Source organism: Sander lucioperca, chromosome 6, assembly GCF_008315115.2.
Source record: "Sander lucioperca isolate FBNREF2018 chromosome 6, SLUC_FBN_1.2, whole genome shotgun sequence".
Lineage (NCBI taxonomy): Eukaryota > Metazoa > Chordata > Actinopteri > Perciformes > Percidae > Sander > Sander lucioperca.
Genome location: NC_050178.1, coordinates 32,341,074 through 32,353,858, shown reverse-complemented (window position 1 = coordinate 32,353,858; position 12,785 = coordinate 32,341,074). Strand labels below are relative to the sequence as shown.

The 12,785-nt window shown below is 43.2% G+C and overlaps 1 protein-coding gene across 3 annotated transcripts in view; it reads left to right on the top strand.

The window, feature by feature from the left end:
- The window catches only part of rassf5 (Ras association domain family member 5), a 31,394-nt gene extending 19,764 nt beyond the window's left edge, over positions 1-11,630 (top strand). For 2 of the 3 annotated variants that reach the window (XM_031323181.2, XM_031323189.2), the window contains exons 3-6: positions 6,557-6,670; positions 9,267-9,600; positions 9,698-9,813; positions 10,054-11,630. In XM_031323181.2, coding sequence (XP_031179041.1) covers positions 6,557-6,670; positions 9,267-9,600; positions 9,698-9,813; positions 10,054-10,197 — 708 coding nt within the window. In that variant the 3' untranslated portion in view covers positions 10,198-11,630. Of the gene's footprint in view, positions 1-609; positions 1,745-6,556; positions 6,671-9,266; positions 9,601-9,697; positions 9,814-10,053 lie in introns of those variants that run through there. The other variant, XM_031323197.2, reaches the window with a different exon arrangement.
- Positions 11,631-12,785: the final 1,155 nt, after the last annotated feature.

Sequence of the window (12,785 nt, the reverse complement as noted above, 5' to 3'; positions counted from 1 at the left end):
CGGGGGGGTCACTGCTAGAGTCAGAGGGCAGATTGCAGGGTCAGTGTTAGGTTAGAGGTCACCGTAATCTCCATCCTGATGGCAATCATTCATTATTTTCTTATTCTCACCTTAAGCACTGTGAGCCCTTCCCTCCACCAACAAACCAGCACTGGTAGTTAAGCAGCTGTGGAGGTTATGTTTTTATTGCTGGACTGTATTTGTCTCCCTGATTGGTTTGGGCGTCAAAACAATAGCCCTAATTATGGCATGTTCTAACATAAAAGCCACATGTTTACAATGGTTGTCATGGCTTCTAATAAACCGTTGCATCCTGCTGCAGAATGTCACTAGTAAAGCAGCCATCTTCCCCAGCCTCTCTGTGGCCTCATCACTGCTGCTCTTACGTATGTAAAACAGGAGCTGTGAGGCTTTATATCTCTCACTCATCAGTGTTTCTCTTTCTACTTGCCCATGCCTTTCTCTCTCTCTCTCTCTCTCTCTCTCTCTCTCTCTCTCTCTCTCTCTCTCTCTCTCTCTCTCTCTCTCTCTCTCTCTCTCTCTCTCTTTGTAAGAGGAAGTGGCCATGCTCTGCAGAGTGCAGTTGCTTGCAGGAAGAGAGAGAGAGAGAGAGGGTGGAGAGAGAAGGGGGAGGGTGCTTGCAGGCTGATAACACACTCAACCACAGATGGTTGAGCAAGGCTGCAAGAGAGTGAGGGAGCAAAGACAGACAGAAAAAGAGAGATTAAGAAGAGGTAGGGAAAGCAGAGACTAAGAAAGCGAGAGAGGCTGAGTGGGAGGCATCCATCTCTCTGGTAGCATTGCCAAAGCAACAGCGAGAAGAGGAGAGAGAGGAGGTACTACAGGGTCTGTGAACGTCTTGTTGCTGAAGCCAAGAGATCTTCTGCTGCTGTTTACTCTGGACTCCAGGGACGGATCGATGCTCACATACATAAATGCCGGACTTGAATTGAACCGTTCTTTATTTTTTCGCAGTGGGTCCTGAGGCACAGACACAGGAAAGCAGGATGTGGTATTGCATGCATGCCTTTATGAGCGTTGGTTTGCGGGTATAACAGGGGCTCTCAGGTGAGCAGGGTTAACTTGAAACCAACCTGTAAAGTGACTCCATGACACCAGCGCGTGCCTATATGTGTGTGTGTGTGTGTATGTGTGTGATGGTTACATACTGTGTATGAGTGTGTACATGTGTATGCTGAGCTGCAAATGGCCAGGTGCATATACTGCATGGTGTGGTTGTGACACCGGCGTCAGCACACACACACACACACACACACACACACACACGTCAGGAGGAAGTGACACGTCTGTGCTCGCTCTCGGATTTCCTGGTCCCCTCTCTGGTGGCACGCAAAGCATTGAATCTGAGCCGAGTTCACCTGTCTCGCCCTCACAGGCGGGACTTAAACTCTTCTGGATGCATCATCAGAGGAACGCTGACTTTTCTGGATGAGTATAGGGCAGTTAGTAGCGTGTGGACTCTGATTGTGGCTGAGTCACATCAGCCCTGCGTTTTCGATAAACCAGCACTTCCTCAAGCTGTCAACGTGCTGCTCTGGTGCTGCGCCGGTGCCGGAGGCCGTCTCTGGACCTCTTCATGACTGTCAATACAGTGCTGACCCCCTCCATGACAAGCAGTAACAGCATGAGCAGCGGGTATTGCAGCCTGGATGAAGAGAGCGAAGACTTCACTTTCTTCACAGCCAAGACATCGTTCTTCCGCCAGCCCAAGCATGCAGCTAAGGTACAGAATCAGAGTAACACTCACTCTGATAGATGAAACTGTAAAAACTGTAATGGAGTACTCAGATGGGTCAAATGGTGGGCGTTTTAGTAGGACTGGGAACCAAACTGCCATTTATATCAAAAACATGCTATTTAGAAAGCAGAAGTATGGAGAGGAAGTGGTGGTGTTTGTGCATTCTCATGTAGGCCTCTAGGTGTGTGAGAGTGTAGGAAGGGTTACTGTCATACATCTGGTGTGTTGCATTGATCTGATAGGTTGGCCTTGTTCATCAACCTTGATGCCTTTTTGGCAGCTCATTTTTCATGTGAGTGGCTAGCATAGATTTAGCATCACAGTCTGAAAACAGTGTTTGGAGAGTGAGAACGTGGGTCACAGAGTTAATGTGTTTGCTGTGTTTCAGCAGAGAGTTAATGTTGATGTTAACCTACAGATTCCATAAAGGCTTCTTCTCTACTTTGCGTGGGAGAGGTTTCCGTAGAAACACAGCTGATACTTTAGCTCTAGAATGCGTGTGTGCGTGCGTGCGTGTGTGTGTGTGTGTGTGTGTGTGTGTGTGCGTGTGTGTGTGTGTGTGGGGCAACTACTTCACTGTGGCAAACCATTATCCTAGTTACCATAGCAACTTATGGTTCTTGTTGGCACACACTTCTGAGATTTGGTTTTGGTCTACTGTACATTCTATTACTTCATGCATAGTTGGCAGATACTGTAACTCTGGTATATACAGTATTATTCACACTGCAGGGTGTTAGGTGCTGCTTGTTTGTTGTTGGGGCTTGTCCCAAGATGAACAGAAGGTGATTGAATGATTTTCTATAGGAAAAGAAAGAGTTGCACAAAAAGCCTGGAGTTAAAAAAATCTTGAAACTACACAGACATTTGCATTTATGTAAAACATGCTCAGCCCTTTTCTTGCTGTCCTTGTCCTGGCAGTGCCTTTGGTGTCTGACTTGGAGAAGGTATAATCTCTGAATAATTGACCAGCTGTGTTGTCAGCGTGTGGACTTAGGGTTGCTGCCATGCTGAGACAGAAGGGTATTGGGGTTAGCTTGTCTGGGCTGCCGGCACAGAAGCTACCTGCTGATGGTGCCGTATTTCTTCTGCACTATGCAGCCAAAGAAAAATGGTTTGACATATAGTATAGCAGCACGGCTATAGGACAGAGGAGGGAATTGTTCTTGAATTGCATCCTCTTGTAGAGCATTACAAGTAGCCATGCAGTAAAAGTGTGTTTTGTTACTGTGTTTGAATATGAAAAGGAGATAATGCAACGATCTGTGTGGCATCCTGTGAATAGAGAAATGATTACACATTTTGTGTATAAAGATGTTAAAATGTGTCACTGTGTTAAGTCATCTTCCATGTATGTGTGCATTCATGTACACAGACACACAGGGAGATACTTACATTCATCAAAACAGTGGAAGGGGAGTTCATGTCCTCTTTTCTTTATGAATTAATTCCAGAGCTGAGCCTTTTGCTTCAGATTAGCCAGCCAGCTAGCTTTAATGTGCGTGTGTGCGTGCGTGAAGTGCCGTGCTTATATTTACAGTATATAAACCCCTGCAGTATTTCATACACTGCACACATCTAGCAACGTTGGTAGGAAACTAAGTGTGTAGAGGTGGACTTAATACAGTAGTTATTATAAAACTGTACTGTATTAAGTACAGTTTTAAAGTACTGGTACCTAATGAGTATTTCTATTTATTATTGCATGCTCTACTGGGTGAGCTAGAGGTCGCCCCCACTCCACTATATTTTAGACAGAAATATTTTAGATACAAATTTTTTATGTTACTCTGTTGCAGTTTTTGAGGGAGTAGTTAGTTGTGTCACAGATAAAGACTGTAAGTACAAAACATATACTATACACTTTAAAACATAATGCATAGCTTTATATTACAACACTATAAAAAGTAGTTAGTTTAGCAAACATCGAAATACTGCTGCTGAACACAGAACCTTTACTTGTGTGTGAGAGCACATACTTGTATGTGTAAGTGTGTGTGTACTGCTGGGTGCTGGCACACAGCGGTCTCTGAGCTGTGAAATAGAATCGCCGTGTGTGTTCTCCTCGACAATTGACCCATTAAAAGTGTGCGCGTGCGCATGTGTGTGCTTGTGCATGTTTGTGAGTTGTCGTTGAATTCTGTCCACATTTTTTGTATTGTTAGTTTAGTTCTGATAGCGCTTGCCATGTCCTTAATCTTGGCCAGTTGTAATTGATCCTAGAGTCTAGTGTTACCTGAGTGTTACCTCATGATGTCAACACACACACACACACACACACACACACACACACACACACACACACACACACACACACACACACACACACACACACACACACACGCAAAGTCAAGAGTAAGTTGAAGCTAACAAAAGGGTGGTCAGGTTAGACAGACAACCAGGTTTGGCACATGCTTTAATACTGACTATGTTGCAGCAACATTTCAAGCAGTCATATGACCTCTCTTGTCTGATCTCATCAGAGTAAGAACATCAAACACTTACTCATGTCACCCTGAGGGGTGTGGGTATGTATCTGCATGGCATGTGTACATATGTGTGTGTGACCCTTATGTAACAGTCCTGGATATGTTACACACTTAAGCTGCTTCACATCTGTCTGAATCACAGCATTAAACTGGATTAACTGGCTTGGACCTGTCACCTGTAATATTGTTGTTATCAGACAGTGACGAATCATTCTGAAGGAACACTTATTGCCAGAAGCTAATGTTGTCTGGGTAAAATTGACCTTTAGTTGTCATATTCTTTCAGAAAAGAGAACATATGTATTTGTTCACTTGTGTCATCAGGTACATTGTTTGCCCGGACGCTCCATGCTTAGCACCGTGTATGCTGAGTGAAGATTAAGAATGTATGTACTAACGAGTTAGAGTAGTTGGGAATATAAATAATTTTTCGTGTCATATTTTTCATCAAGTTGACCGAGGTGCTACAGTAGTCCCTCAAAATGTAGGCGTTTTCCTGATAACGCAGTGCAGACTGTGCAAGTCTATTCAGTGTCACATCTCTCTCTCTGTTTCTGTGTCTTGCTGGTCATTGGCTCCCTCGTGACCTGGTCCAAGCAGGGCAATGTCCCAGGACTTTTTAGAACTCGGGGGCGGAAACTGCTCCATTGTCCTGCTCTATTGTCCCCTGACCACTCTCACTGGTATGCAGAAAGGGAGGGCAGGCCACCGCCTCTGATACATTTAGAAACTTGCATACAAACGCAGGAATTCCTGCAAGGTTCTTTTTATTTTGTTGCCTTAGACTAGGAGGAATTTTGGAGTCAACTCCTCCATACCCCTCAGATTATTTTCTTAACCCCAGATTTTGCCATACACACTTAATGTTTATGCACCAGAGTTTTATTAAATGTATGGATTTTTATTATACAGTATATTCACGAGTCTCAGGAGATACAACCAGGGCTCTTAATATTGAAATGTGCTTGTGTCCTAATAAGGAGATTTCAATCGTTTCATTTGTGACATGCTTTGAACATAATAGCATCAGCTGCTTTCACTGCTGTTTCACTTCAACATGGACATTTACCATGATAGAAGGACCATCATTGCACAGACTAGAGGAGTTGCTGATGGTGAGTGTGCAAGAGATAAAAGCAGCAACAAAAAGAACGTACAATGTGGTTTGCCAAATCAAAAGTCCCCCTGTTCTCGCTGTTTCAATCCGTCCAATCCACAAATGGACACACACACACAGTTCTGTCCTGGCATCTAGCTCTAAACATCAGCCTTGGCATTTTGAATGTTATAATGTTACCACCTCTTTTTGCTGACCATCACCACTTTGTGTTGTGTTGTGTTGTGTTGTGTTTGTGTGCGTGTAGTTTATTACCACAAGGTGCATCAGTCTATGTGTGCAAACACAGAGACACACTTGCACACTGCACCAGTGTTGAATGAAACTGTGACTTCATCACACAACCCGAGGACTCCCCTACAGAAATGATTTCTGCCCTGCATTTTCTCTCTCTCACAAACACACACTGTCTCTCCCTCTCTCTGCCCCAGAAAATGCAAACGAACAAGAGGAGGAAAGAAATGCTATTGTAAGATAGAGAGGATGCAACCCACTGTACTATAAATAACCCAGTCAAACTCTGTGTTGCTAAGGCTGGTTCAGCAGCCACTCTTTCATCAATCCTTACTCGCTTCTTTCACTGCATCCCCCTTTTCGCCCCCCCCACCCCCTGTTGTCCGTCTTTTCATCGCTTCTTCCCTCACTCTCTCTTTTTCTCATTCCTAGTCACAGAGGGAAATGAGTAAGAGTTAAAGGGAGGCAGCGCTGTCAATATTCTCGTGCTGTAATACTAAATGCGTGATTGGCTCCATTCACAACATTTCCTGTCTCCGTGTAGAGCTGTGGAGTTGTGTAACCACGCTGAGGAGGAAGAGACAGTGTAGTGTCTATAAAAATCCCCCATCAGCTTCAGTCAGAGAAGCAGCTTTTCCTCCTGAGGTTGATAAAGATGGAGGATAGGAGGAGGTGTTGTCACAAGTAGTGCAGGAACCAGCCTAGATTATGTTTAGTCTTGCTTTCAACCAACTATGACACCTGATATTGCTGCCAGTAAGTCAGTTCACTTTTTTTTAAAGGTTTGCAGGGTGTAAGGGTTTCTTTTGATTCTGGTATATACAGATATCTTTTCATAAACTTAAGCAAAGCTTAAGTTTTTTTTACAGGACTTGTGGAGGAAGCAGCACCATCTTCTGGTTAAAATGAAATAAAAATACTACCAGATGTTTGAATACTTCTCTCTCTGCCTTACAGCAGAAGGAAGCAAAGGAGGAAGATGGAAGAGGAACAAAGGACCTGTCAGAAGAAGAGGTGCGGACAAGGATAGAAGAGTATAACGCTCAAGTCTCTGAAACTGGCATGAAACTGGTGAGTTTTGAACACGTGTTGTAGCTGGTGAATGTACTGTACTGTATAATGTCAAACTAACAATGAAACTAGATTTTGTTTTAGAACTTGCTCGCTTAAATAGAAACAGAACATTGAGCTGATACAGGATGTTAAAAAAGATGATCTATCTAATAAAGCGAGACGTATCTGTATGTATGTATGTATGTATGTATGTGTGTTTGGCGGGAAGGTAACCTGCATGTCACACACAACGCATTAAGCCCCTGACACACCAACCCGATGGCCGACTGTTGGCAGAAAAGGCAGTCGGCTCCCCAAGGTCCAAAAAGTGCCTTTGAACACACCGAAGCGACGCCGACTTGAGCGTACGTTCGTAATACGTCTCCATAACAGCAGGCAGCGCTAATCTGTCTTGTCGCCCAAAAAATTAAAACCAGCAGCTGATTGGACAAACGCGTCACGTGGGTCTGGCTGCTCCCAGATTTTACAACCGGGCATAATGGCGTCTTCGTTCGGAACACGATCTCATATTTTACGAAGATAGTTCACCGAAACGTGTTTCTGAAAACATTTTAAGCGAGAAATAGGCCATGCAGTTGCTGAATCTGTCTTCATTTCAGATCGACAAAAGGTCAGTTTAAAAGATTTTCGTCAGATTTTGAGAGGCGTTAGTCAGGCTCATCACGCTCATCATTTCCGGGTAGGCGCTCCACCAATCAGATTGGCCATTGAGTCCGACTGCCCGCCTTCCGATTCAACATGTCAAATCGGCCCAAATGAAGGCCGACAGCCCCTCCAACGGACGACGGCACTGAACACACCGAACAGACTCGAGTCACTGACCTCGCCAGACTGTCCGACGGCCGATTATCGGGTTGGTGTGTCAGGGCCTTTACAGCTACTGTACATGATTGCTGGATATAAGCCAGACACTATATAGTATTAAGTTGCTGTGAGTAATTCCCCCCAAGAGCAAGCATTTTGAGTGGCGAGGAAAAACTCCCTTTTAGACAGAAACCTTGAGTGGTGAGGAAAACTTCCTTTTAGGGAGAAACCTCGGACAGACCCAGGCTTTTGGTAGGCGTGGGTCTGACAGTGCCGGTTGGGGGTAAGATGAACAGTGGCAATTATAGTCACAATAAAGATAATGGAACTGGTGTAGTAGGGCACTGCAAGGCATCGCAGGGTGTAGCAAGTTGGCCGGGCATAGCAGGGCATAGTAGGGCACTGCAGGTCTCTCTCTCTCTCTCTCTCTCTCTCTCTCTGTACTCTTTCTCTCTCTGCACACACACACACACACACACACACACACACACACACACACACACACACACACACACACACACACAAACAGTCTGGTTCTGGTGGTTGATTAACCCAGATAAGTGCTGATTAGCTCTCATAACGGGCCGGGTGGGTAGCACACTGCCATGAGTCCATGAGGCTACTGTCTGATTACTCCTCAATTTCATTGTGGTATTTTGTGATTACATTCTGAATCTGCCACATTCTCTGTCAGGTAAATATAGTAGCACAATGTCTTCCTCTGACGTAGAAGTAGCCTACACTGTAAGTCAGTAGTAGGCTATACAGTGGAGTTGCATATTAAGTGGTTTGGGGTCCTTCTGTAAGTCATTTTGGGGTACAATTTGGTTTTGAAGAATTCTACAAGCAGCAATGCCACAGGCCAAGCAATCGGCCCGTTCCAAACAGGAACCTCATTTTCAACTGGCACTGTACTAGTATAAAAGAAAGAACAAAAGTAGTTTATCAGTGTGAAACAGATAAGAGGAGTGTGGTATTGATTAGACCCCCCCTCCCCCCCTCACTAAATGATGTGCAGCGAAGTGACCATTAAAGATGCATGGTTTCATCACAAAAAAAATAAATGATATACGTTAGAAGAAACTAAAATGTTGTTTTTTATTGATAAATATATATATATATATATATATATATATATATATATATATATATATATATATATGTATATATATATATATATATATATATATATATAGATCATATGTGTCATATGTATTAACTTGGAAATCGGCAAAGGTGACAGGGGTGGGTTCCATGTTGACTTTAAAGGAATAGTTTGACATTTCAGGAAATGTGCTTATACTCTTTCTTGCCGAGTGTTAGATGAGAAGATTGATACCACTCTGTCTCATGCTGGTTAGCTTAGCTTAGCTTAGCATAAAAACTGGAACAGGTGGAGACAGCTAGTCGGACTCTGTCTGAAGGTAACAAAATCTTCCTATACCAGCGCCTCTAAAGCTCACTAATTAACACATTGAATCTGATTTGTTTAATTTGTTACCTTTAGACAGAGCCAGGCTAGCTTTATTTTACCCTGTTTTTTCAGTCTTTATGCTAAGCTAAGCTTAGCTAACCGGTTGCTGGCAGTAGCTTTATATTTACCATACGGGCATAAGAGTGGTATCAACCTTTTCATCTAACTCAGCAAGAAAGCGAATAACTGTATTTCACAAAATGTTAAACTTTAAAGAACCACATACAGTACTTCTTCCCAGCTAATAGTGTGCATACCCACACTGAAATGTGCCTTCACTCTCTAACTATCTCCTTGTTTCTCTCTGTGTTCTAGGCTTCAGACGGATCCTACACAGGCTTCATTAAGGTCCACCTGAGGCTCAGTCGACCAGTCACAGTCCCCGCTGTGGAGGCGGCGGACTCAGAGGGAGCGTCCAGGCAGACGGCTGGCCGCACTCAAGCACTGTCAGAGTGCCAGGAAGGGACGGACTTTGGACAGAGCCAAAAGAGAACATCCTTCTACCTACCGTGCGACTGTGTCAAGCAGATCCACATTAGCTCTCTGACCACTACCAGAGAGGTCATCCAAGGTTTGCTGAAGAAGTTCATGGTGTTGGACAATCCCCGCAAGTTTGCATTGTACAGACAGACGCACCGCGATGGACAGGGTGAGGAAAAGACACCTGGTTACTTGCTAATTTGCAGAAAATGTGTGTAATAGACAGCAATAATGATGTTTTTCTTTGGTCCTTTTTTCCCCTCCAGATCTGTTCCAGAAGCTTCCTCTGTGTGAGCGTCCTCTTCTTCTGAGGTTGATAGCAGGGCCTGACCCAGAGCAGCTCAGCTTTGTCCTTAAGGAAAATGAGACTGGAGAGGTGGAGGTAAGAAAACACACATACACACACACACACACACACACACACACACACACACACACACACACACACTTTGTGTGGTATCAATTTTTTCTCACAATTTTTACATGCTTTATTTGGCATGAAAGGGGAATTATACAGGCTGCTGAGGCAATATTCCTTTTTGATAGATATTCATAGATGGCTAGTAGCAAAAACTAACTTTCTGCAGTGGTATTATAATCTGTTTCTCTCATTCTCTGACAGTGGCATGCATTCTCTGTCCCTGAGCTACAAAACTTCCTGGTAATCCTGGGGAAAGAGGAGGCGGAGCGCGTACGGGCAGTGGAGCAAAAATACACTGTGTACCGACAGAAACTACAACAGGCCCTACAACAACATGACCCCTGACCCCTTCACCTGTTACCTTACGACCTCAACCTAGGGAGAGACTGATCCTCTAAACGCTGACCCCTCAAGACCCGTGATCTATTCAGAGACTGGAGCCAGAGCTGAATCTCCGCCCTCCACACATACACCCAAACATACAGTACATTCACACATAGATGCATACCCTTTCTCAGGACGCATACAAGCCCCCCCCACCATCCACACATCTACTTCCCGAGGAGAGAATCAGGGGTTGAAAGCGACATGAAAGGCTACAGGGGTGTGTCGTCTGATAGCTAGTTGGATAAGCAGTGTTTTCATTGCCAAGGACACACACAGAAGGATCAGAGCAACACAAGATCTGAAACTCCGACTTGAGATCTCATTTGGGACTGATATGAATCGTTAGTGTTTTTAAAGATACCCTCTTCTTCTGCTACTACTGCTGCTGCTGCTGCTACTGCTACTGCAAGTGTTACTTATGCATGAGTCTCTCTCAGCTCATCCCCCTGCACATAGAGTTAGAAGTTACACAGAAGGCATGATTACTTTTTGATGGAAGGACAATCATACTGAGTGTTGTTTTTATTTTATTTTTCTTGGAATTGATGTATAGGGTTATCACCAGATGTATTATTTTGTGGATTTGTGAGAGAGTTGTTTGGGGTCAGGGCTGTTTTGCTTTGGATGCTAGAACAAGAAGAAAGGAAAGATAAGAAAATTATCAGAGAATGGATCTCACCATTCTCTGTTTTTTCTCAGGGACCATGCAATGAGCAAAGGAGGAAAAGGAACCAAATTCCACCCTACAACACCCCATTTTTAGCCCACTTTGTCTAAAATCTTAGCGTTTTTTATTTGTTGCTATCATTTTATTTTCCTACTTTAATGCCATGTGAAAAGCTGCTGTCAGGAGCTTCGCTGACAGAAAGGTCTTCAAACCAACCCAGTTACCGATCCACAAACCTAAACTCTTCTGAGATAACTGTGATTTCATTTTTCCTCCCTAAATCCTGATCCAACCTTGCTTGACCTGCTGAGCAAGGGAATCCACATACTTTTCAAGATGTTACACTTTATTGTAAAAGTGATTTTACACTGTTATTATATGGGTTGCATTTGAATGTCAGAGTTTTTTTTCCCACCAAAGCTTAGAGGGACAGAAGATTCTAAATGGATGAGAGACATTAGGAAGTTTATCTAATTAAAGGTGGTGTATGTAAAAAATTAAACCAGCTTCTGTTTTTGCACATTTGGATGCAGGTCACTGAATAGCCCACAACTCTAGGGCTGGGCATGCATTTCTGCTTCTCTTTTCTTGTCTTTCTCTTTTTCAACTCCCCATCTTCCACCCAAAAAAAGAAACAAAAAATATATAAAATTAATGATAATGGCTATGATGTACCAATGACGTGTTTGCAATGCATATGTATTATGTAGACACTGGAAAAAAAGTGACAAGGTTAAACTTTGTTATTATTAATGAATATTGACATTATTTTGGTATCATTCCTACTTGTGTGTGTGTGTGTGTGTGTGTGTGTGTGTGTGTGTGTGTGTGTGTGTGTGTGTGTGTGTGTGTGTGTGTGTGTGTGTGTGTGTGTGTGTGTGTGTGTGTGTGTGTGTGTGTGCTCACAATGTGAATTGTGTTTTATAATAAATGTGTGTATGTGTCATCAGCGCTCCCTCACTTTTCAACTATTAAAACATTCATTGAGTGCACATGTAATATAACACATTATAACTGCAAATTAGGTTGTTTTGGAAAAGACATTTGGCATGCATGCATCATAAAATGAATGCATTTAACCAAAGCATTTACTGTAAACATTTCCCACACACCCTGAGATAAATGAGGCTCGTCGTCCATAAGCACATGCTTCTCAGTAAACCCAAACCTGTTCTTTTTTTTAACGCCACCACCCAAAGCCCAAGCTGTTCCTGCTGGCAGTGCCTTTTGTTTCTTGTGCCCCTGTGGATCTATGTAAGGTGTGTTTCAGCACACAGGTGCCTGAGTGTATGTGTGGGTGCTTTTGCATGTGTGCAAAAATCTGTGTTTCTTGGGTGGTGTCATTTTTCTTTCTTTCCCCTACCCTTAACACATTTGTCTTTCCAACAAAACCCCTCTGTGTGGGTGCGTGTGTGTGTGTGTGTGTGGTGAGTGTGGTGCGTATTATTTATTTCATGGTCCACCTCATCCATATGAAATAATGTCAAGGATGTTGAGACTTAATGCTTTTTTTTTGCAATTTATTTTGTTTAATTTGAAAAGGTGTGTATAATTATAGCAGTAGAACTGTACAGAGTATCACAATGAAATAAAAAGGTCATCCCTTTATTGAAATGTTCTCATATCCTCTTGACATGGTTTCACTGAAGGCCATTCAGCAGTATAAAACATTACTCTTCTGCATTTTAAGTTTGTCTGTATGTTCAGTCTGTCTCTATGTGACAAGGCCCAAAATGGTTCTCTGTGTATGGGTCTTCAACCCTAAAAGCACATTATGTAGACCTTTATCACACCACATAAAATATTAGAAAGTCATGAACCATCACAGAGACAGACTGAACAGAAATCCCAAAGAGAATCCTCTCACTTACCTTGATTG